Raw genomic sequence first — 27,291 nt, forward strand, 5'->3', positions numbered from 1 at the left:
ACCGCCAAACCCTTGATCCATCTGCCTGATTTACAGGTGGCCAGACCTTAAATATGCCACATGGCCCCCCTCCCTTTTAATTAATGTCACAGCCCCGGGAATGGGGTCCCCAGGTCCTTTACAGGCTTGGGGGGGGGGGCCTTCCTCTTCTTTACATATGCTGAATATATGCACATCCAGGAATCATAAGAAATTATTTCAGGGGTATCGCGCAATTTTTGTATTATTATCTTGCAGCAGTATTAAAGTTTATCGGCCCGCTGATAATCGGGGTAAAGGCACGAATCCCAGTGAGTCACTCACCATCAATATATAAATTTGCATTGGGAGAGGAGTGCCGCGGCTGTCTTGTTAAAAACATAGAGCCAAGCTATTTTAAAAAAACTAAGTTCAAGACTTTGAAAGCCGCATAAGGGGTATGGAGGATAATCAAGCGTCAATTAGGGATTCAGAAAATCCTGCTGTAAACACCTTTTTCACCATCTAGCATCTTTCCCCCAGTTTTTCAAGATTATGTTATGATCAGATGGCGTAACTGCGGAATTCATTGTGTGGGTGATCTGTGGCAGAATGATCAGCTAATCTCTTTTTCGGAGCTCCTAGATAATTATAATTTAACAAGCCATTATTATTTTAAGTATCTGCAGATTCATAGTTTTTTTAATACTCTACATCTACAGGATCGTTCTGGCTTGCGGAGGATTCCTCTTATTGACAGCATGTTCAGTAAAAAAATCGATAGGTTATTTCTATAACCTACTTATCTCTTCTTGTTCAGATGATATAGAGGCTCATCATAGGAGATGGGCTGAAAAGCTGGGTAGCGATGATATCCAGATAGAGGAATCTATTGCATTGGCGAACACTATTTTGATTACTGGTAGATCACGCACACAGTGTTGTAGACGAATCTAGGACTCTATTTAAATATTCCCGATTTATGCCCTTATGTGGTTATATCAAATCATATCCTTATAAAGGCATAAGAATCATACCCATATTAAGTCATAGCCAATGCAGTCCAAATACGGCAAGGCTACTCCCATAGACTCCTAGAAAGCACAACGCGTTCTTAAACAAACCAAGCCTCCAGCAGTCCGGGAATTCCCCCTGCTTCTGTATTGATTTGCCCTAGAACTCCTGGAGTTCTGAAATAACTGCGAGTTCTTAGTGACGTCTTATGTCCAACCTTACGTCAAACTCGGCACCTTCCAGGTATAAATATACCATCATCTGCCCTAGCAAAACACACGGTGGTATGGAGCAGATCGGCTATCTACTTGCCCGACGCCGTGCTGTAGCGAGTGCCGAAGGAAGCCGCCCTCCCATTGACCCACTGAGAGAGACGCTGTCTTTTCTCCTGCCGAGAAATCCAGCTCCATTGTTTCCCTGTCACCCTTGGGGGTTGCTGGGAGATCGAGTCCTTCGTTCTATTACCAAGGTACGGAGCTGATTAGACCCTTAGAGAATTCTTGATTTAGATTCTTGGCAGAAACGATCTTAACTCAAACTACATCTCACTTACTCCTTCCCATGTACTAGGCTTAGGTTAGGTACACCGGGGTAGGCGTATCTTAGAAGCACCAGTTGAGTATGTTTAGTCATTATTTTATCATTGTATGTATTTTATCCATTTTAAACACCGTATGGCTTAGAAACCATACCATGCTTTTACAGTATTATTTTATAATACTCCTTTTACTGTACGCACTTTACTTTATGAGAAGTATTGCGATTGTAGCAATTCACTTCTCTTGCATGAGAAAGAAGACTGTTCAATGAATAACCTCTTTTATTGAAAACGCCCGTCTCTTTGTTTCTCTGCACTTCTGGTGAAACTAAGCATGCACGATTGGCTAAGTGAAACAGTTATCTATTGTTTCCGCGACTCTGGAGATATACTCCTTTTTCTTGGGGGAACAAAGTTGTCATGTTTATGCGGTTGTCAGAAACTAATCTCTTCTTGTGAATTTGAGAAAGTTTCTAGTGACCTCTGAGCTAGCTGACATCCATAATTAAGTCTAACATATTCAATAGAGACCTAGTCGACCAAAGTCCTACGTCTAAACTATCGTTTATGTTATTCCAATGCGCAGAGCCTGTTGGGAATATAGGAACTACACTAGTACAGCATTTTATGGCCTTATTCAACCTATACTATACGCCCTAAAAAATTTCTATATGGGGGACGACTGCGGGCACATAGTGTAGAAGATGTGGGCTGTTTGCAGCCGATGCATTACACATGTTTTTTGTGTCCTCAGTTATCCTCACTTTTTTCTGCAATTCAGACATTCCTGGCACTATTGTTCGGGTCTACAGTTATCTTAACAGGGGAACTGGTTCTAATTGGGGTAACCTCTGATACATTACCGGATGGGAAGAAAAATCTATTATTTATCTGTATGGCAATAATACGGGCATGTATCACCCAAAAATGGATCAATCCAGTTCCCCCTTCTTTTGATACTTGGAGAGCTCGTCTTCTAGCTACATATAATATAGAAGAGGCCATATATAGAACGAAGGGCTGGAAAAAAAGAGTTTTGGGCATGAAGATTTGGGCAACTGTTCGGCAATGGATTCAAGGGGAGCTGTATTGCTCATATGTCTTTTCTGGGGTATTTTGAATATTCTGCTTGTACTAGTTTTGGCCTTCTTTCCCTGTCTTTGTTATTGATTATGAACAAATGTTACTTTGCGATGTTTATTTTTCATTTCTGAGAACGGTTTTTGACCTTTTTTTTCTGTGATGTAATGCCTTATCTTTCTTCTTTATGTTCTTATATGCTCTCTGTTCTGCTTGCATAAAAAGGGGAAAAATCCAATAAAGAAAATAAATTAAAAAAATTTTTTTTCAGTAATCTATTTGGTGCAGACCTCAGAATAGAGAAGATACCTATTGCGTGAAGTGCGACAAGTATACCCAAACATGGGTCTTGTGCTTGCTTTGCCCATGACTCATGCGGTACCTCACTGAGGATGGCTAAGTAGGCCAGAACTGGGCTGTGGTTATTTGTCTTCCTGTCTGCACGGGACCTAACCTGGAAACTCCGTCTGCCTCTTTCTATTGGAGGAAGAACTATGCTTATTTGCATGTGGTGGACTATACATCTAGAGAGGCACAGTGGGTGAAAGTGAATGACAGGAATTTGGCCTCAGCAATTACCAATGGGGATGAGTAATTCAAGTATTCCTTCCATTACCTTGTTGTTTGTTGTGGTACAAGCAATTGATTTGCAAAATAGCTCTGTCAACTCGCAAATCAAACCTCCTGTTTTTGCTGTCTTTTCGGCCAATCGGAATGCGAGATCTATTAAGGAATCTGACTTCACAAATCAAACAGACAGCTATCTATAGAAGTTTTGACAATATATTTTTTTAAATGTACAGTTTCAAAACTAATCACAAAACATGCTGAAAACTGTTGGCCTTTGTGTAATTCCATCCAGCGTTTTGGAGCTATCTTTCAGCAAATCACTGCTATGGAAATTTGAGCAAACAAGTATTACTACGCAGTAAATTTTCCCCTCCATGACCCATGTCCACAAATGTTTCCAAATTCAAATGAGTATACCTGAAATTATTTTTGGGGGAAGGTTTCAAACAGGTTCATCTAACAAGGCTAAACCTAAAAGTGATCCACAACAATGCTTTTCCTATGGACTCATGGGTTTAACCGTAACTCCAACGTTGCTATCACTGACTATGACATGGGCAGATTTAGTTTGCTGCAGGTATTGTGGAAGTGCCTTGAGAGAAGGTGTGGCGCGCAACTAAAAGGCAAGGAGCTATCCAGAATTCCCTAATCTGGTTTGCATAATTTATACTGCAGCCAAAACTCTAAGTTTGCATGGGTGGGGTTTTGAGATATATATCGATCGAAAGACAGAGACCACCTTGGGTAACTTCACCCCAAATTCGAACAGTACCTTGGATGCAATGAAGACAGTGAAGTGTCTCACAGCTTTGGTCCAGGCTTTCTCGCTCATGTACAGTCTTTGAGCAAGGTGGATTTTGTTCTCCTCAATCACCTGCGAAAAAGAGAATAGAGTAACAACTGCAAGAGCAGAAACATGTTAGACACATCATGTCATTTAGAACCACACATCAACATTAATGGTGAAAGAGGGTAGCTATGGAAAATAAGGAAGTGAATGTGAGCGGAGTGCGGTGGAGAAGTAGACTGTGAAAGGACCTTCCTTTTCCAAGTAGAATAAATCCAGATGGATTGCATGATGCAATGCTTTGTTACTTCTAGTACAAAATGACTGTAAATGCTACAAGAGATAAAGATACCACGTGATACAAAAACTTTGAAATCGTTTTAACCATTAGCAAACTATTTAGACATGGGAGGAAGCACTACAAACCTTTTGATCAAGGTTTTGCGAGGAACGAATCCTGTCCCCCTCACCACACAAGTTACGTGTAGAAGAGCAAATGAAACAATGAGTGTTTATACTGGAGAAGACAAGTCACTTATCTGTAACTACAGAACTTCAGCATTGACAACTTGCATACATTTCCACAATTAGTCGTATATAGAAGAACAACCGGCGTAGCTAGAGCTTGTGGCGCACGGGGCTATCCCTCAGAATGCCGCCCCTTGGGGGTGGGGGGGTTGATGGGGACAAAGGACGGTGAGCATACTGGAAACCACGCCTTCCTAGCTGTCCTGCCTGCAGATGCCCAGGACTCACACAGTTTGCGAGGGGGGGCTCTTTGTGAACTTGCCTTGCCACTTTCCACCAACCCCTGGCTAGACCTGCTCTTTATCTCTCCCACGGACGGAAGCACCAACATTAAATATGCCTGCTATGATCCCCCAGTGTGCAAAAGTAAGCAGTTCGAGGACACAAGCATGTTCTTTAGCAAAGCAGCAGACACCACTGCAGGTTCGGGCATAGGAGCTCCCTGGGTGTGCACTAATGATGCCATTCTGCCCGGTAGCGCGGGTTACTGGCCCGGGCCAGTGGCGGTTCGACATGTTTCTGGCAAATACCTGGAATATCTTAAAATAAACAATTCTGTGCCATATATCTTTTTCAAACTAGACTTACAGCCTGCTGCATGACACACATTGGTACACTCGTAGGTCATAGCTCGGGGCAACTTACCGGACCCTGGCCAGGGTGGTCGGACGCTGAGCTTTAGAATTATTACTGCTAGTTAGTGTCTCAGAAAAGTTTTTTTTTTTTTTTTTGTAACTTTTTATTATAATAAAACATCAAAAAACAAACAAGGCAATATAACAATAGTGCAACCATTAGGCGTGTGCTCAAGGAGGACGGGAGATACACGATAACATAAGACAAAATCTATCGATTACAGGTAAGGGGGTCGGAGGCGAGAATTGCATATCAACAATAAGGTACACCACATCATAGCAGGAATGCCGGGTCAGGGTGATTGGGGAGGACTAGAGATCTCAGTGAGTGGGGGCGTACATATATCTCCCCAGTACGAGTTCCATTGGTTCCAAATTTTCCCCCATTTTCTGGGTCTACCTCTCGCCACATACACCGTTTTCTCTCTAAACATGCACCAGTCCATATTCTCTTTCCAGGCAGTCACTGTGGGGTGCCTCTGGAACCCCCATAAGTGTGCAATATCTCGTTTGGCTATCATATTGGCAAGAGTCGCCCATCGAAGCTGTGACACATCATAATCATTCGGTCCCCATACATTCAATAGACATTGTCGGGCTTCTGGCATCATCACAATACCCGTTACATCACTCATCACATTGTGTATACGGTTCCAAAAACGCACCACCTCAGGGCATTCCCAAATTATATGAAGAAAGGTGCCAAGGAGACCACAACCACGCCTACATAAGCCATCCGCGGAATAGCCCATATGGATCAGGCGGGGGCCGGTGACATAGATTCGATGGAGGATCTTGAGTTGGACCAGGCGGAGACGGGCCGGAATCGCAACCTCCCTGGGATAGGAGATCGTAGATTGACAGTCCTCGTCGTCTAATTCAATACCATCAGCAATCCAGGTGTCCCTAAGGCGGTCAAGCAAGCTCGACCGGTCATTGATCATCTTTTTGTAAAACAAAGAAATGGTGCTATCCGGCACATGACAATCCAATATACGATCTTCGAGGGGGGAGGATTCCGGAACGTCACTACCCACAGGAAAAACTGAATTCAAGGCATGACGTACTTGAACATAACGAAAGAATTCCCTATCACTCAGCTGATATTCCACTTGTAAGTCCGAAAAGGACTTTACCCTGCCCTTAACCCAGAGATCACGCACTTTACTGATACCGATCGTATCCCATTTGTCAAATCCCTTCGTCTTCCACAGACAACCCAATTTTGCGGAGGCATAAAGCGGAGTTGCACGGGTTAATCTATCTCTCCAGCCCATAGCCGCAGTCGCGCTATGCCACACTCGCACTGCTATAGCGGTAGGACCTGAGAGTTGCAGACGGGAGGATCCCGAATAAAGTTTCCTGTTATAGTCACCACCCGGTAGCAGCCACCTATCCATTTCAAACGCTGGATTCAACGCCGGACCATACATCCCATGGTTGATGGCAGCAAGTTGGGAAGCCCAATAATACCGTCTAATATCCGGAAGTGCTATGCCGCCATCATACCAGGGAAGCGTTAACTTTGGAAGAGCGATGCGCGAATGTCCGCCCCATATTAATTGCCTCTGCAAGGATTCTACCTCTCGGAAGTACTTCGACGGAATCACATCAAAACTGTTCTGGAGTGTATATAGAAACTGCGGTAAGGACATCATTTTAAAAAGGGCCGCACGCCCCAGCGGAGACAGCGATAATTTGCGCCAGCTCACTACATCGGAACGCAAACGTTGGAGTGGGGGGGAGCAGATTACGTTCATAGGGGACCGCAGGGTCCAATGAGATAAACACACCCAAGTATTTAAAGAAAATGTATTTTTTATATAATACAGCCTACATAGGTAGGCTATGTGTACCTCAGTCAGCCTCTTCTCCTGAGGCTTGTCCTAACACCCCTCCCAATCATGCCTCATTGTACTGTAATGTTATGTGCTTAAAATAGCCATGCAACTTACTCTCAGCCACAGGTTAATAGCTGGTGGCGCCTTACTGTAATCAGCGAATTGATTTTTATTAAATGGCTCAATGTGTCTTTTTGGATACAAATTACACTTTGCGGCTGAATTGTGATCCCAAGCTATGTGTGCGCCATTCCATTTCTAGTGCTTTCCAACTATTTTAACATCATTTTAGAGTTTCTTGTTGCTCTAATGAGTGTAATTTCCTAATATTAATATGTTTCCCTCGTTTTCATTGCTTAATTTTGTTTAGGAGAAAGTGTCACTCATAGTAGTTGGAATGTCACTCATAATTACACTGACATTATAAAAATGTCACACACAGCAAACTGAAACCTTGGCAGCTATCATGGATGAGCCACAGACTCAGCCACCCACTCCTCTGAATCTGCTTCTTTCCTCTTACCTCACTCGCTCCAGGCATGGTCTATGGCAGGCAGGGGTGGTTTGGTTTCAACTTTGTTCCCCTATTAGTACTGAGTCTGCAGTGCAGCAGCCAGACTCACAGTCTAGACAGCCAGGCCAGCAAAACGCCCATAGCTGCCTGCAAGTATAAAGCAGCACTGCCCCAGGCCAGAATTGACTCCTCACGGCGAGAGCGTAGCGGTGAAGCGCGTAATGCGTCACTGCGACGTTCTATTTGCGAGTGAGGGCTGGCCAAAAATGTCATTACAGGGCAGTCATTGGCGCAGGCTACAAGATTGACGGCCCTGGACTCTGTTGAGGCTGGGGGGGGGGGGGAAGGGGGGAACAACGGTCCAGGAGTCCGAGAGAAACAGGCTACAGCCTGCACTCCTTCTGACCTGCGTTCGGTAACTGCTGCACAGTGCACACAAACGCGGGACTTCGTTTTTGGCAATATAATAAAGCACTATTGTTGCAGGCGGCCGCGGTGCTTTCAATTATATTGCTAAAAACTAAGTCCCGCGTTTGTGTGCACTGTGCAGTGTTGCACATTGAAGCAGGGCATGCCCCAGAATCAGTCACCTGTATTTAGTCATGTGTCTATGGAAGCGGAGGTAGTTTGCTATCTAGGGATCAGGGCCAAGGATAAAAGTTAGATCTCACACAAAATATAAACGCATTGGAGTGCCTGCGCGAGCCTTACAGTCACGGACCATACCACAGGGCTGCGCAAGCCATTGGGCCACCGATTAGAGCAAGGTGCCGGCAGCACTAGGGCCTTGCAGCTGAGCCAGTGCTGCATAGAGAGCCAGCCAGCGGCACTCCGTTCAGCCCTGAGGAGGGCTGCAGTGGAGAAGCGTGTGCAGTGCAACAACGGTCCAGGACTCCGAGAAGACACACTAACGCGGGACTTAGTTAAGCCGCGCTGAAGCCTGCACTCCTTCTGCTTTACAGTGCACACAAATGCAGGACTTCGTTTTTGACAATATAATTGAAAGCACTGTTGTTGCATGCGGCCGCGGTGCTTTCAATTATATTGCCAAAAACTAAGTCCCGCGTTTGTGTGCAGCAGTTACAGAAAGCAGGTCAGAAGGAGTGCAGGCTGCAGGGCGGGCGGCTTTGCACTTTTAAACTGCGGGCCGCGGCCGCGGCACTGGAGGCCGCGGCCGCCTTTATAATTTATTTGGGGACCAAATAAATTATAAAAGCTGCCGCAACGGGCCTCTGCTGCCGCGGCCGCCTCAAAAATGATGCTGCCTGGGGCGGACCGCCCCCCCCCGCACTCTCTAGCTACGCCACTGAACCGGCGACACCAGTGAGGAGAAGTCGGATTTCCATCAACTGCCAAGAGAGGCCAATGTCATCATTTGGATATCCTACCAACACCTCCCTTGATGATTGCAAACAAGCAAGAGGTATGGAAAGAAAGTTACAGAAGATGACCCATGTGGTCGCTAGATGCAACAGGTAGGATACATTTATGGTTCATTGATGGAAAATATATGTGCAGTGCAGGGTGAGTGAACATTAAAAGAAATTTGTGAGAGAAAACTCTTTTTATTCTAACATTCTTACATGCTAAGCATATGAACCAGTTCAAAAAGAACTGATCTGGTAGATGTCTGGCACATATCTTTAAGGCTTTATCTACATATATACTACATCCAAATTCACAATAAAAAGTAAGTCTCAGGAAAAATGGCCTCCCTCAGGGTATGGTGTGTATTGCACCTAGCCTGCTCCTGTTCGGGTGTAGTATATGATATGTCTGAACTGACCACCATTGTAAATTCTTATTGCTACTGTCAGTATCGGTCCATAACATATGCTCGGAGGTGCCTATTTTGCACAATGATAAAAACGCTCCACCGATTTAGTTATTTCAAATGTTTTCTTGTCAAACTTGTCTGGATTGTATAATCATTCTCAATGCAGCGTTTTCCCAAGTACACTCGGGAAACACATATCCCGATGAACACCCGATCCAGAAATACAACAAACAAAGGTAAAAGAATCAATTGATTACTCATTTCATTTAGAAGCAAACCAGCGTGTACTACTGTCGTGATACAGTTTGTTAGTTGAATATTACTGGTGGTCTAAACACGATGAGTATTGATAAAATGTATACACTCCAAGTTCCTATCTTCTATAATATTCTGTGCAGGGACGGTAAAACACCTTACCTCTCCGTCGGTGCCTCAGGCTTTCCCTGAGATCGTGGGAGGTCCAGAGGAACCCAGAAACTGCCAATATAGGCATCCGTCTAGTGCGACTCTACAAAAAACTACAAAGTGATGTCATCCACGTCGCGATTGTAGTTTAAGTTGTATCCGTGAAGCCATCAATGAAGGTTGGATAACCTCAAAAGAATCAGCATTCCTGCAGACAGCCTACCGGGTGATGCCGTATTTTTATACTTTACCCAAAGTACATAAGCCACAAAGACCGCCGCCGGGTAGGCCTATAATATCAGGGATAAATTCACTGTTGGAACCTTTGTCAACCTTTGTTGACTTTTTCATAAGACCAATAGTCCAACGGATGCCCACGTATCTTCAAGAAAGGACTTATTGCGTCTTTTGCCTACAGTGGAATTTGATGCGGACCAGGACCTACTGGTTTCTTTCGATGTTGAATCGCTTTATACATCTATATCTCAGGATGCGACACTCGATACCATCTCCACCATCTTGAACGATACATATCTGAATTCAATCACTCCAGTATATTTTATCATGACGTTGGCACACTTGGCCATGAAAGACAACTTTTTCAAGATTGAGGAAACCATCTACCTCCAGGTTTCTGGGACCAGCATGGGGAGTGTTTCGCGCCAAGTCTGGCGAATCTCTACGTGCACAGCTTTGAACAACAACATGTACTAAACAGCGATAATCCTTTCCATAAGTCGATTAGATTATGGAAACGATATATCGATGACATTCTAGTTGTGTGGCGTGGAGATTTGACATCGATAGCCGACTTTCACGGTTGGTTGAATACCAGGGATGAATTTTTGAAATTCACCTTAGAGGTGAATAAAGCGAGGATTTATTTTCTCGATTTTTCCATCTATGTGACTCCAACAGGTTTGGAAAGTGAACTTTACAGGAAGCCGACGGGAAGCAATTCGTTACTGCGATACGTAATCTGCCGTTTGGCCAATTTTTGCGGGTGAGGCGCAATTGTTCTACAAATAAGAAATATGACCATCAAGCACAAAATCTGTTGGAACAATTACTGGAGAAGAAGTACCCGAAGAAACTTGTCAGACAGTCACGCAAACGGGCTTGCAATAATCCCAGGGAGGTTCTGTTTGAACCGAAGATCGAAAAACCACCATTAGAGCGCCTGACTTTTGTAAAAACCTTTAGTACAATGTCCAATGGTATTCAAAAATGCATTCGAAGGAACTGGCGGATTCTGAACACGGGTAAAGAAAAGATTCCAATGCCCCTCTTTTCATTTAAACAAGGCCAGAACCTCAGTGACAGACTAGTACATACCCGCCCCATACAAAAAGGACCAAAGAAGATTGGAACTCTGTGGAACCTACCAGAAGTACAAGGTCATTTCCCCTGTGGAGCTTATGCCATCTGCCCACAAACTCGACAAACAAAAGAGTTGGATATTGGGCTATCAAAGCCATGGCAACAAACTAGTTTCTCTAACTGTAACAGAGATCATCTAATCTATTTGATTCAGTGTCCCTGCCAGAGCCGGTATGTTGGGATGACTACACGGAAGGTGAGACTGAGGATGTTAGAACGTAAGAGCACCTTCCGGTGTAAAAAGACCAATACTAAGCTTACTAGACATTTTGCTGAAGCTAACAGCCAAATGATTTTATGTGGACGGTTCTAGAGAAACCGTTTATACCACCACATGTCTCCGACAAAACCAAGTTTCGCTTTGACAAAGAACAAAAATGGGTGTTCAGATTGAAAAGTGACACTAGGGGCCTTAATGACTCGATACCATGGGTACTGTTATGAGACTACTGTATGCTTCAAGAGAAGACTCACACATATGAGTACACATAGGTCCCTTGCAAGGTTGCTGACATGCAAGTGCATCAAAATCGTAAGATCTAGCTGGCACAAGTAGCTGTTCAAGAAGGTATACGATCATTATTTTTATCTGATTCATGTCCAATATTTGTAATTTGAAAAATATGTTCTTGATTATACACTGCACATTCAGCTAATATGTGTCCTTTGTTAGGTACAACATTGGTAGATCATGTGGATCACACAAGCTAAACTACATGCGACGACGCGCATGGCGCAACTTGGTAGTCCTACTATGAGTCGGAAGGTTGAAACGAACTTTATTGACAACATCGCTTTAACTTCATTGACAAAATCGCTTCACACGTATTACTCGGAATATTAGTATACCCCATTTGAGGAGACTGCATTTTTGTAAGACGCAGCAGGCATCCTTTGCAGTTCTTGTATTCACCTTTTGGACTTTGGGTAAAGATAACTGTACCACTACCAGCCTGACTTTTTTGGTGTTTATATCACCACTACACATCTTAAACTACAATCTGGACGCGGAAGACGTAATTTTGTAGTTTTGTGTGGAGATGCTTTATACACACTCTCTACACATACAGGCATTTAAGATGCAGGAGGTATCATTCGGACCTTAGGCAAGTACAAATTGAGCCACATGCTAGACTTTCTTGACTTGTTCTGACCTAGATATATTCATGTCTTCACAGATACAACTTAAACTACAATCGCGACGCGGATGACGTCACTTTGTAGTTTTTTGTAGAGTCGCACTAGACGGACGCATATATTGGCAGTTTCCGGGTGCCTCGGGACCTCCCACGATCTCAGGGAAAGCCCGAGCTACTGACGGAGAGGTAAGGTGTTTTACCGTCCCTATACAGAATATTAAAGCAGATAGTAACTTGGAGTGTATACATTTTATCAATACTCATCGTGTTTAGACCGCTAGTAATATTCAACTAACAAACTGTATTACAACAGTAGTACACGCTGGTTTGCTTCTAAATGAAATGGGTGATCAATTGATTCTTTTACCTTTGTTGTGTTTCTGGATCGGGGTACATCGCGGTGTGTGTCGTCCCAGTGTCCTTGGGAAAACGCTGAATTGAGAATGATTATACAATCCAGACAAGTTTGACGAGAAAACATTTGGAATAACTAAATCGTTGGAGCTTTTTTATCGTTGTGCAAAATAAGCACCTCCGAGCATATGTTATGGACCGATACTGACAGTAGCAATAAGAATTTACAATTGTGGTCAGTTCAGACATATCATATACTACACCCGAACAGGAGCAGGCTAGGTGCAATACACACCATACCCTGAGGGAGGCCATTTTTCCTGAAACTTACTTTTTATTGTGAATTTGAATGTAGTATATATGTAGAAAAAGCCTTAAAGATATAGGCCAGACATCTACGAGGTCAGTTCTTTTTGAACGGGTTCATATGCTTAACATGTAAGACACCATACATAAACTTTATACCTGAATATATTAACAGTAGTGAGAAGAGTTGCTGGTCAAGGCATGTGTCCTTTTGAAGGAGATATAACAAGTAGATTTGTACTTAGTATATACGATTTTTTTTTTAAAAATACTTACAATTATTAGTTAATAGATCGCCCTGTGATCAGTGACTTTGTTTTTACAGGGCGGGGTCTCCTATTCCTGAGTAGTTACCAGGTGAGGTAAGGCCTAGACCTCATACCAAGCAAGTGAATGTAACTGTTTTTGTGATATGAGAACCCAACTTAAGATTAAGATGGTGTCTAAAAAAGAGCGAAGAGGCAAATATGCAATTTCATTATCATCTGTGTTCGTGTCACTTTTTCCTACAGGTGTGAAGATCACCCTGCTGGTATTAAGGTATTTCTGTATATGAATAAGTGTATGCACACTCATTCTAAATGATAACTATGCAGTAGCTGTATATATTTTTGGTTCCTGAAGAAAGCCTTGGCGAACAGCCCAAGAGGCTGAAACTAGTTGACCACCACTTGAGAAGTGGCCTATTTGTTAAACGCCATTTTCACATGTTTTTAATGGGATTGTAGGAGATGTTAGAATAAAAAGAGTTTTCTCTCACAAATTTCTTTTAATGTTCACTCACCCTGCACTGCACATATATTTTCCATCAATTAACCATAAATGTATCCTACCTGTTGCATCTAGCGACCACATGGGTCATCTTCTGTAACTTTCTTTCTATACCTCTCGCTTGTTTGCGATCATCAAGGGAGGTGTTGGTAGGATTTCCAAATGATGACACTGGCCTCTCTTGGCAGTTGATGGAAATCCGACTTCTTCTCACTGGTGTCGCCGGTTGGTCTTCTATATACGACTAATTCTGGAAATATTGTTGTCCTTTCTCGCTCTCATTTTTTTATTTTTGACCACCAGATTCTGTTATGTTAGATTAGAATAGAATTGGGATTGAATATGTTTGTTGGTCGGTAAACTGTCCCTTGGACCCTCTTTCTTTTGTGGATTTTTCTGTCAAACTTTCATACGTTCACAGAAGAACCACCCAATAACACCGGTCAGCTGGATTGTGTGGTATGCACACCTATGGGCTTTTACTGCAGTTGGGGCTTAAGGTCCATGGTCCCGAAAGGACAGAATGGGCTAAAAACTGCTGCAAACAAAGAACATAAAGGGTTTACAAATCAGCAACAGAAATATTGAATGATCATGTTCGCCTATTGAGGCCCAATGCTGGTGAAGAGTGAGTTTCCATACACCAGTAAACAGCAATGTGATACATTAGTGGAGGCACCCAAAAATTTAATAAACTGAATAAGTTAGTAGCATAATGTAGACTTTTGGTTATGTGTCAGGATCTATGCAGGAGGGAGCAGCATCTACTAAATAGGTTGTTACAAACACTGATGAAATAATCAAGAAAGAGAATATTGCATTTCTGACACACAAACACATCTCAGGCATGGGTTGCCATATCTGAAATCCTCCCCCAAGAGAAGATGAATGGAGGTATTCAGAGCCTTTCATCTAGGAGAACGTGGGTTGATATACCTGCAGACCATCCTCTGAGAGATGTGGTCTTTTATAACCATAATCCTTCCTTTAGGTGGATATGGGTGGTGTAACAGGAATCCTTCTCTGAGAGGAAATGGATGCTTTATTAGGTATCCTTCCTCTAGAGGTCATCAGTTGGTATATCAGAAGGGTCAATGTGACAATAATTCTTTCTCTGGATGGATTAGGATTTTGGTAGATTTATCGAACACTCCATATGATAAGGCAGTAATGGATAACATCAGAAGTTACTTTCTTAGCGACAACAAAGACTGGTTACCTAGGAGCTCTCTGGTCTCAGACTTCAAAGTTCCACTCAAAAAAGATCAGATTTTGTATATGAGAGGATCTTCAATCTGAGCAATAAGGGAAGCTCCATGCTCTGAGGGGACAGTTTGCATAGAATGAGCACCCTGCCCTGAAAGGGAAAACGTTGAACTATCAGGGGTTCTTTCCTCTATGAGAAGAAACGCTTGTGTATTAGGGGCTCCCTACTTTAAGGGGTACACATTCGCAGTCCACAAACATTGGCTTATCAGAGCTTCTTGAGCCAAGAGGACATAGGTTTGGGTACGAGAAGTTCTAGAGCGCAATAAAACACGCTGGTCTAACAAGCGCTCTGCACTGATTAATGTACTGAAAAGCACGCACCCTTCCTTAAAATCGGCTAGTATTTTGGGGACACAGCTGGTATATAATCGAGCACATGAGGTGAAGAAGCATTCTAAAACTGGGCAGTACTTGATGGATTTTTGGAGGAGGTTGGTGAAGGAGCAGGCTACTTTCGGCTTGACTGTATACTATGTTTACCTTTTGTGCCAGTCTGTATGTGGCTGAGCTCCAAAGGTCTCTCTCCTCAGTCAGCTGTGCCAGCCGGGTTTCTAGGCGCTGCCGCTGTAACTCATAGAGCTCCCGATATTCCTCCAACATCCTGGAAGAAACAAACAATAATCTCTTACTGTTCTAATCACTGGATTATGTAAAAACAACAATTGATGGACAGAATGCAGAACAATGTCATACATTCACCCCAGTACAGAGATCTGGGCCTAAATCCATCGTTTTTTTGCACTCCACACCACCCCAGGTCAGACATGGCCATATGCAAATCAGCCTCGACTCTGTGCCTCATGGGAACAGTCCAGCCCGAACTGCCAAGCCATGTCTTTCCTGGACCGGAATCAAGCATCCAAGGACCGGTTTCTGGCTATCAGCCTTCATCAGCCTGGATAGCTTGACTCCAGTGGTGTAGAGAGCATGGGACTCACGTCTGAGCATACCCATCCCACTCGGGGTGACAAATGCAAAAACAACAATTGATGGACAGAATGCAGAACAATGTCATACATTCACCCCAGTACAGAGATCTGGGCCTAAATCCATCGTTTTTTTGCACTCCACACCACCCCAGGTCAGATATGGCCATATGCAAATCAGCCTCGACCCTGTGCCTCATGGGAACAGTCCAGCCCGAACTGCCAAGCCACGTCTTTCCTGAACCGGAATCAAGCATCCAAGGACCGGTTTCTGGCTATCAGCCTTCATCAGCCTGGATAGCTTGACTCCAGTGGTGTGGAGAGCATGGGACTCACGTCTGAACATACCCATCCCACTCGGGGTGACAAATGCAAAAACAACAATTGATGGACAGAATGCAGAACAATGTCATACATTCACCCCAGTACAGAGATCTGGGCCTAAATCCATCGTTTTTTTGCACTCCACACCACCTCAGGTCAGACATGGCCATATGCAAATCAGCCTCGACCCTGTGCCTCATGGGAACAGTCCAGCCCGAACTGCCAAGCCATGTCTTTCCTGGACCAGAATCAAGCATCCAAGGACCGGTTTCTGGCTATCAGCCTTCATCAGACTGGATAGCTTGACTCCAGTGGTGTGGAGAGCATGGGACTCACGTATGAGCATACCCATCCCACTCGGGGTGACAAATGCAAATCAACAGTTGATGGACAGAATGCAGATCAATGTCATACATTCACCCCAGTACAGAGATCTGGGCCTAAATCCATCGTTTTTTTGCACTCCACACCACCCCAGGTCAGACATGGGCATATGCAAATCAGCCTCGACTCTGTGCCTCATGGGAACAGTCCAGCCCGAACTGCCAAGCCATGTCTTTCCTGGACCGGAATCAAGCATCCAAGGACCGGTTTCTGGCTATCAGCCTTCATCAGCCTGGATAGCTTGACTCCAGTGGTGTAGAGAGCATGGGACTCACGTCTGAGCATACCCATCCCACTCGGGGTGACAAATGGAAAAACAACAATTGATGGACAGAATGCAGAACAATGTCATACATTCACCCCAGTACAGAGATCTGGGCCTAAATCCATCGTTTTTTTGCACTCCACACCACCCCAGGTCAGACATGGCCATATGCAAATCAGCCTCGACCCTGTGCCTCATGGGAACAGTCCAGCCCGAACTGCCAAGCCATGTCTTTCCTGGACAGGAATCAAGCATCCAAGGACCGGTTTCTGGCTATCAGCCTTCATCAGACTGGATAGCTTGACTCCAGTGGTGTGGAGAGCATGGGACTCACGTCTGAGCATACCCATTCCACTTGGGGTGACAAATGCAATAAAAACAATTGATGGACAGAATGCAGAACAATGTCATACATTCACCCCAGTACAGAGATCTGGGCCTAAATCCATCGTTTTTTTTGCACTCCACACCACCCCAGGTCAGACATGGCCATATGCAAATCAGCCTCGACCCTGTGCCTAATGGTAACAGTCCAGCCCGAACTGCCAAGCCATGTCTTTCCTGGACCGGAATCAAGCATCCAAGGACCGGTTTATGGCTATCAGCCTTTATCACTGGATTATGGCAGAGAACAAGTGGTAGGTTACAAAGTCAAACAGCATTCCCTTTTTGGGAATTATACATAGATTAAGGACTTGGACCTTTCTTTTTAGTCCCCGGTCACTGCAATCTCCATATGAGAGGAGATCCATTCACGTTACTGCGGTCAGGAGAGCGGATGAGGCAAGTACAAAGTGGCATAACCATCACAAGGTGGTTTCTGAGTAATGCCCAACTACCATTAGGCTAGAAGTTATAGTGCACAGGATTCCTTTGAGAGTTAGAGTGTAAATATAAGCCACATCCTAAAGGGGCACGGTCAGCGGTGTGAGATTCTCCACTCTTTGCCCCAGGGTATATCTATTATCTGTTGTTACAGTAAAACCGGGGAATATTTTGCAAAGCATTCTGGACAGTTCCTGCTGCATCCTGAAGTTATGCTAGGAAACTGCAGGCACTGTATGTAGTTCAGTACTTTCAGAAGAAGTCCTGTAGAGGTACTGCACCTTCAAATAAAGTCCCCTGTTGGCGTCAAGGGGACAGCTGAATATCTGGCAGCAGTGCGCTAAGAAGACAGCAGTTCCAGTGACTGCAGATTACCCAGAGAGCGAATACTGCTGATGTGTAGTTTTTAACCAATCTCTGAAAGTCTTGCATCTTGGTTTCTCCGTCTGTCCGAACGACAAACTACACTTAATTGGAGGACCAAAACGACCTGAAGTAATTCTGGCCTTCTGCTGGAAATTACAAAAATGAAAAAAGATCAAGCCAATGAATAAGTCTCCTGGTACGGTCTACCAGCAGAACTAAGCCTCAGCCCTAACTTGTTATCTTTGCATAAAAAGAGCAAAGACCCATCGATTCAAAATGCACCTCAATGTCTACCTTTGCTTTTCTGCCTCTACTTATCCCTTCCATGGTGCCTGTTACTGTATGTCTCATGTTTTATGTACTTTCTGAACTTCTTTGTCGTGTTTCTCCTCTCTCTCATCACATCTATGATACGTTTTGCTGATTACCGAGAACAGGTTCCCTTTGGACTTATGATGACAATTTCTCTGTTTTCCGTTGTGACGTCACTCTGAATGAGACCTGCTGCTTCAGGCCCACAAAAATGAGCCAGAGCATTTTCTTTGGGACAAATGATGTTGCTTGAGAATTACTTTTGGGGAACAACAGTTTTCCTCTTATGCAATAGAGTTAACTTTTCCTTATTACGGAGCAATATGAAATAGGCTTCAGGGCTTACATAAATGGTGTTTCCCTGTAGTGAAAAGTTCAAACTGTGGTATTGCCAGTCTGTTGTGATGGAATTTACACTTTGGATTTAATGACATCTAGATTTCTCAGTGCATGGAAGGTACAACAAACGTAATTTTAGGATTCTTGCCTGAATCTTCGTATTCTTATTAAAGAAACAATAGATTCCTCCACATTTCTCATTGCCAGTGTTGCACAGCTCTTTATCAGTGGCCACGGGAAGAGCTGGGCTGCATTTTGTCTGCAAGCATCTGTCCTGGCACAGAGACTTCATAATACTATAGTATTCACCAGGGGCTCAGAGGGTGGCTTTGACACTTTGTCAAAATGTTTCTAAAATCATTAGATTTTGTGAATTTTTTCCCCAGTGTATTTAGGTCTCCATGGGTACCATGGGGACGTTGGAGATCAATTCAGAGTTATGATTATGTGTTATTTCTTCTAGGCAAAGATATCTGCTGTTATTATTCTAAGCTTCTATCCTGGTTGACATTTACACAGAAAAAGAAGGGGTTGCGGCACGAGTGGGGGTGGGATGTGGAGGAGAGATGAAATTGATGCAGGGTGACATGTTGTGAGAAGTGATTTGGATACCTTTCGGAAATTGATGTCCAATGAGGACGCAATCTTTTTTTTTTCCAGCCATATTTTATTGGTTTTAGGACATAAACAATAAGCATCGATCATAAGCAGTATGCAGTACGTATATTACATACAGTCTTTGTCTGCAGGCTTGTGTAGCGTAACATTCCCAACTAACAAAACGTTCCCCCCTCCCCTCTTGCGTTGCATTTGAGTAAGTATTAGTAATCTCTGTACGAGCTCGAGATTCTGTGGGTCAGGATTCCTATTCCAGTGTGCGTCACAGTGCTGGCCAATGAGGAGGCAATCTTGAGGTGTTCTGACCAGGATGAGTTGAGGTGAGTAGTGTTTGAAGAACACTTGGTCAAGGGAGGGTCCTGTTTCATAGGTGGGCATATTGCATCTTGGGTGGTGATCCTAGGAAACTAAGGGCTTGATTTATAGTCCAGCAGACAGGTTACTCTGTCATGAATATGACGGCTATCCTGTGCCATTGGATAAAATACACTTGTAATATGCGGACGGGATATCCGTCACGTTTGTGACAGAGTAACCTGTCTGCTGGACTCTAAATCAGGCCCTAAATACTGTGTTTCTGTTGTGAAATGTAACCTGACATTTAACATTTCTGGGTGAGAGGAGTTGATTAGGCAGGTCTTTCATGAAGCAGGAAAGATTTAGGCCCAATCAGTAGTTTGGTCCAGCTTTAGTTGGACGAAAGTGACAATCAGGATGCCTGTGGATTAGGTTGAAGTGGTTACAAGGTGTTCGAAGAAGGGTTCATGCTATTCAATTTTTGGGATGCAAACCACTTTTCGCATCCGCTTGTTTCTTGACAATCTCCACCAACACCAGCAGCAGCTTTTTCCAAATTTACCTTACTCTTTTTATGTGCAAGTTATTGTTAATTTCTTTATTTCATTTTTGAATGGTATTACCTTTACCAAACGCAAGGATATTCCTGTCACCCCATAGATCCTTCACTCTTCTCCCCAGACTTCCTAAACCAGTCACTCTTCAACCTTTCACCCATAAATCCTTCATCCTTAAACACTTCATCTCTGAACACTTTCGCCCCTAAATATTATACATTTCAGCCATAACCCCTTCACTGGCCACACTTAAAACCCTTCAACCATAAACCCTTAAACCATTCACCCCTAAACCCTTTACACTTAAGCCCTTCACCTTCAGAGCCCATCACTCTACAGAGGCCGCTCTAGTTGTGGCCTCAGACGGATTGTGGATAAGAGGGGCCGAGCGACTCTAATTGTTCTTGATCTCTCACTCGTGTTTGATACAGTTAACCACGAGGTCCTTATCAATCGGCTTCAGAAGATCGGGATAGGCACTGCAGCTCTTGCCCTTCTTAGCTCTCTCCTAACAAATAGAGTACAAAGGGTTTAAATCCAAACTTTTCTCTCTTCCCTGCAGGGTGCCTCAGTGTCTTTCTTTGTCCCCGGCGCTATTTAACATATATATCACTCCGCTGTTAGAGTTTAATCAATCCTTTGGCCTATGGCTGTCTCCTACGTCAAAGATACTCAAATCTTTGTCTCTACTCCAGAAGACGAGCTCTTACAGCCTTAAACCAGAATCACTACATAACCAGGTATCTTTCTGGATGCAGAAGAACTTCTACAATTGCATATGGACAAAACCGAGGTGATTCTTCTTGGCAAAAACACAGATTTTCGAAATTCAACTTGGTGGCCAGCAGATTTTGGTCTACTACGGACTCCTACCTCAGAAGTAAAACATGTTGGAGTGGTTTTTGATGACCTGCTCAGTTTTTCTGAGCAGATCAATTTTTTATTTTAATTTTTTTCTATGTTTACAGAATTTTATATAGCGAGAACTTGACCCGAATCGGGTATCAGAGCGCTTTACATAGCACCAGTTGCATTACATGAGGACACATTCATTTTTGTTAGGCACGGATAGGTTAAATGATTTGCCCAGAATTACAGCGTCATTGCAGAGACTCTAACCCAGTTCTCCAGATTAGAGGTCGACAGCCCTAGCCGTTACGCCAACTCCTCTCCCCTTCGTACCTGCTCCACTTGTAAGCCACTCCCATTGGTAAATCTGGGCATCAAAACACTGGCTAATGTTTGGCTACAACCCTACAAGTCAGAACTGATAATGCCATGTGGAGCGGTGTCCCTGGCAAATCGACAACCCAATTTGAGGTGTTTCTTTTTGAAACCACATAATTTTAACCTGCAAATCCTAGCAATGGCTATGGAGCTAGATGACATTTGAGTCAGCTGAGTGGCATTTTCTTTGTGTGGCACTATGAAGAATGGGGGAAATATCTTAAAACAAGTAAAATTAATATGCTGTAACCTTGTTGCAAATATCTCCACAAATGCTATGGAAAGCAATCACTCGGCCTAACCCAGAGGACAAGATCGAGGAATCCCTTATGCTCTCTACGATTTGCATTATTTATTAAGCCCTGAGATGCAATGAGTGGAGATCATATCACTTCCTCTTGTTTCTACATTTGCAGGTACTGAGAAATGTTTTTCCATTGATCCCCCTGGACCTTCTAAAAACTATTGTCGTTGCTCCCATCCTTCCTAGCATTGATTATTGCATTGCTTTGTATTTAGGTATAATGAAAAGCTCATTAGCAAATTTACAATCATTGCAAAATGCTGCAGCTCGGCTGCTCTTGAAAGTGCCTACATTTTTTTTCCATCACTAAGGAAATACGGGACCCTCATAGGTTACCGCTAATTGATAGAGTTAGTTGCAAATCTCTCTGCATTATTCACAACGCTCTGTATGAAATGGCTCCTCACCATCATCGAAAAAACGTTCGCTGGTACTGTCCGCAACAGTACCTATGGTCTTCATCAGCCAATCTGATAAAATTCCCCAAGACAAATAAATCTAGATTGAAGGCATGCACTACCTTGACGGCAAACTTATTAATTCTTTTCCATTGGCCTTAAGATCTCAATCCAGCTTGCCATGTTTCAGGAAACTGCTCACAACTTCGCAACTTAAAGTAAAAGGAGCACTTGAATGCTAACAGCTGGTTTCAGAGGTTCGATGTAAGCGCTAAGACACTTAGTATTTGCGCACTTAATAAAAACGTTGCTTTCTTACCCCTAAACCCTTTATCTTTCGCCCATTTATCCATATACCCATCAATCTCCACCCCTTAATGCATCACCTCTCACCCCTAATCCATCACCCTTCAACCCAAAACCCTTCACCCTGGCACCCACTATCCATCACTGTTCACCACTATGCCCTTCACCATGCACATCTAAACCCTACAGACCTTACCCTTAAATCTTTCCCTCTTAAATCCCTCACCCCTAATCTCTTCACCCTAAACCCAATGTTAAAACATTTTACTTATATTATTACAATGTTTTTAATGCATTCCTTACAATGAAATGACAGAAGATGAGATGGTTGAAAATTAAATTGTAGTCCACGGAAATGACCATGAGGGAACAGTTTGACAATGAAATGGATGCAACAAAATGGCATGCTCCATGTTTCGGAAGCAAAAAAGATGGAGTCATGAGCAGCTATGCCATAAGAATGGTGCCCATTCCTGAGTGAGTAAAACCCTTGGGATGATAGTCGCAAGAGAAAACCTACCCCTTCTGGCTCCTCACCCTAAGAGATGTTGCACTAGAAAAGGACCAAACAAATGGGGAGCAAAAACTAGTCTAAAAATCAGCGCACTTGCTATGACTGTGTTCTCCCCATGACAGCAATGTGCCCTGAACATACTACCTCAAGTAAATCGCACAAGATCTCTTAGGAACATGGCACAATATTTTGAAAAATCATATAGTAGCTAGCTGCAACAGAATATGAGGAAATGGTGCTAAGACAGCCTTTGCTCCCAGAAATTGATGCATGATCTTCTTGAGAATGTATTTTGATTCTCCCAGGCATATTTTGCAAACATTAGGTGAAAGACTCACTTGACATTGCTCTTGGACTCTTCGAGAGACAGCGCCAGCTTTTCTCGGGCATAATTTGCTTCTTTGCTTACCCTTAGATCATGTTCCCGAATCTGGTCCAGTTCACTAAAACAAAGCACAGCACACATGGATTATTACCTGGAACAGGAACAGATAAAATAATAAAACATTTAGAAAACGATAGCAGACTAAGTGCATGAGGACCATCTAGTCCATACATTTCCCTCTGTTGTAACTCAGTAGACTGCAGTTAGTTTACCCTTTATTTGTATGCCAAAATCGCTCAGCCATACTTGTCCTAGGCCGTTTTAACTCTGTCAAAGCCTGTTCCTCAATGTTTCTGCTGGAGGGTTGTTCACTTACTTACATACATACCACCCTTTCTGTGAAGAACCTTCTTGTGCTGCATGCAAGCTTAGTTTCCAACCTTTCCAATCCTTCAAGACTGTCTTTTTTTTCACCTGTTCTTGTATATTATTGCATTTGGCATAGAACCTAGCTCATGCCCTTGTTTATACTTTAATTATGTTGCAGCTCCTACAGAAGAGCTGTCCCCCAGTGCACAGCGCTAGAGACCAAAGGAAGGTTCAATCTTGTAAATCAAATTATGAGTCTTGAGGTTGTACAACAGTTTGCTGGCATCTGTTTAATGACCATTCACTGTCATAAATCTGACATTATCTTTCCATGTCAATATATATTCATGATAAAGTTCATCTTGATAATCTTCAATAACTTGACAACCAAATCATCAATGATACAAATTAACATTCATCATATATTCGTATCATCCTAATGCATTTCGGGCATCGCTTGTGCCCTTCGTCAGGGGAATGTTCTAAAAATAAAACAAATGTATGCAATCCTTACAGGAAGGTCTTCAAAAAAATCTGTGATTATGTACATGAGATATGTGGTGTTAAACTCTGTGAGTGTTAAAACGTGACCATGCTTCATAATCATACATTCAGTGTACGTCTGATGGTGAAATAGCTCAAGTCATACAGCAACATAATATGGCTCCATGGTATGGAAGCAACAAGATTGTGCTCGAAGTTAATCACTAAAAACTGAATAGTGCAAATCAAGAGTGGAAAGCTTAATTGCGAACGAGCAGTGCGTGTGAACATAAGAAAGGTGATACCCGTAAGAGGTGCATGTTAACTAATGGGTTACACGAATTAAATCAGCTTTCCGATAGATAGAATGAAGAGCGTTTGGGGGTGACGTATTTAAAGGGAGCGAGTGAAAGAATATGCTCACGGTTGCTGCAAACTCGACGAAGACTTTGTATATCTAAAAGCCAGGAGTGATAGTATGAATAGAACGCTGCAAAAAATAGTGAATCACCAAATATATGGGAAACATCGTTTACAATGCGGTGTTTACAAAGCACTACCTTTACAACGATGCCATTACAACGCAAGTCGTTACTACGAATTGCGCTGGATGGCGCTATTGGATAAGGAATATTGTAATTTTATATTCCAACACCTTCCCTACTGTTACGTGGGCTGGTGTTGGAATATAAAATTATAATAATCCTCAATCCGCGCACACCATCGCAAGTCGTTGTAACGACTTGCGTTGTAATGGCAGCGTTGTAAAGTACCGCGATCTAAAAGATCGCGTTGTACTGACGTACATCCAAATATATTGGTCCTCATACAAGAGGTACTTACTAGAGTAAGAGAAGCAGAAGCGCATAGGTTGTTATTCAGGGTGGTTAGTATCGATGAAGTGAACCTGGTAAAAAAAGTCTCGTCCATGGCCGGAAAACTCCCGGTCATAAACACTAACGAAGGACTTAAAAACATACACAAAAAGGGTGAGCGCCATGTTGGAACGGTCGCATGTGTTTCTCTAAAGGGCTAACTAAGCGTAAAAAGGGAAAAGCGATAAAAAGTGCCTTTTGGAAGAAATCAATACATGGTAGAACCATACATAATTAGGAGAATGTAACTATGAGCATTAAAAACATTCACATGAAAATGATAGAAGTCACAACAATATCAACAACATGATATCTGAGAAATATTAAGACTACTAACAGAGCAGGTAGATTAAAGAGAACAAAGGAATTCCATTCTGTCATTAAGCCCATGGGGCTGCATCGTGCACAGAGAACGTATCCAATAGTTCTCCATTTGTAGGAGGTTATTTTTGTTGTTTCCCCCTTCTGTATGATTGATCACTTCTAGAACCAAGAATTTCAGTTGACAAATGTTATGCTTTTTCTCCACGAAATACATAGCAACGGTTGATTTTGGGTTCCTCGTTCTAATATTGCTTTTGTGTTCCAAAATCCGAATGCGGATTTTTCTCTCTGTGTGACCCACATAACATAGGCCACACGGACATTTGAGTAAATAAATGACGTTGGTCGTATTGCAAGTGGCATTTACTCGAAGCTTGATCTTCGTTCCTTTCATGGGGTGATTCATGGTGTTGCCTGGTATGGAGTTGTGGCAATTGCTACAATTGTAGCATGGTTGTAAGCCTTTGTAGGTGATAGTTTCAGTGAGGTTTGATGTTCTGGTTAGTAAGTCTTTCAAATTTGGACCTCGAGTTTATGCAAAGATGGGATTGTTTTCAAATAGACCTTTGAAGTCAGGTTCTGTACTAAGTAGGGGCCAGTGCTTCTTGATGATATTACGATAGTGGTTGCTTGTTGTGGAAACTTTTGATACGACTACCATACAGTTGGTGTCCTTCTTCCTTTTTAACTGTCAACAGATCTTGTCTGTTCAGAGAGCCACATCTGGTTTTGGCTGTGTAAAACCTACTCCGGATATCCTCGTTCTTTGAACCAGAGTAGCATGTTATCAATTTGTTTGGTACATTCTGTAGGTTCTGACACAATACACTTAACTCTAAGGAGCTGAGAAAATGGTAAGTTGTTTTACAATCCAGGTCTGTGAAAACTGTTATAGTGCAGTATACTGTTGCGGTCTGTGTCTCTCAAATGTCCGTGTGGCCTATGTTATGTGGGTCACACAGAGAGAAAAATCCGCATTAGGATTTTGGAACACAAAAGCAATATTAGAACGAGGAACCCAAAAACAACCATTGCTATGCATTTCATGGGGGAAAAAAAAGCATAACATTTGTCAACTGAAATTCTTGGTTCTAGAAGTGATCAATCAAACAGAAGGGGGAAACAACAAAAATAAGCTCCTACAAAGGGAGAACTATTGGATACGTTCTCTGTGCACGATGCAGCCCCATCGGCTTAATGAAAGAATGGAATTCCTTTGTTATCTTTAATCTACCTGCTCTGACAATAGTCTTAGGGCCAGATGTAGGTAGGCGAATACCGGTCGGTAACGGCCCGAATTCGGTAAAATCGCCCGTTACCGACCGGTCTTTTGAAAATGAGATGTAGGAGTCAAAAATGTACCAAATCGGAAAATATGAGTCTGTAAAATACCGAATCTGTACTTACCGAGTACATATTTTCCGAATCGGTATTTAGCGATTACTAATTTACCGACTTCTTATTTACCGAATCGGTAAATAAGAATTCGGAAAATATGTCTATCGAGATGTAGGAAAGGAAAAAAATATCGAATTCAATGAAATTCGGTATTTAAGAGTCGGTATTTACCATGGACTGGAAGCAGGTGGTAACCAAGTGCAGGCTATAAAAAAGCCCCAAAATGCAACAGTGTTGCAAGAATGGCGGCATTCTATGTGATTGCGAGGAGGCAAAGGCTACAGGCTGCAGGTCTTAGGGTATGGAGAAGGGAGGAGCAGGTGTACAGGCAGAGGATCATCCTGTTCCAATTGACTGAGCCTGAGATACTTCAGAGGTACAGGCTACACCCCAGAACCATCTTGGACTTAATTGGGGACCTCCACCCATACCTGGATCACCCAACTCCCAGGGCCCACGCCATCCCACCCCATGTGCAGGTGCTGTGTAGCTTACACCTGCTTGCCTCTGGGAGCTACCAGAGTGTGATAGCTGCAGTAGGTGGTGTATCCCAGAGCTGCCTGTCCCGTTTTTTCAGGAAGTTTCTGGATGCCATGACGCAGAGAATGGAACATTACATCCGGTTCCCTGACACACCTGCGGAACTTGCCAAAACAAAAACAGATTTCTATGGACTGGCACACTTCCCG

General features: G+C 43.1%; 1 protein-coding gene across 1 annotated transcript in view; it reads right to left on the minus strand.

Moving 5' to 3' along the window:
* Positions 1–27,291, minus strand: part of AXDND1 (axonemal dynein light chain domain containing 1) — a 532,992-nt gene that overhangs the window by 275,552 nt on the left and 230,149 nt on the right. The window contains exons 11-13 of the mRNA XM_078643748.1: positions 23,167–23,271; positions 15,347–15,467; positions 3,933–4,034 (exon numbers count right to left, since the gene is read on the minus strand). Coding sequence (XP_078499874.1) covers positions 3,933–4,034; positions 15,347–15,467; positions 23,167–23,271 — 328 coding nt within the window. The remainder of the gene's footprint in view (positions 1–3,932; positions 4,035–15,346; positions 15,468–23,166; positions 23,272–27,291) is intronic.

The sequence above is a fragment of the Lissotriton helveticus genome, chromosome 1_1, assembly GCF_964261635.1.
Source record: "Lissotriton helveticus chromosome 1_1, aLisHel1.1, whole genome shotgun sequence".
In the NCBI taxonomy this organism is placed as follows: domain Eukaryota; kingdom Metazoa; phylum Chordata; class Amphibia; order Caudata; family Salamandridae; genus Lissotriton; species Lissotriton helveticus.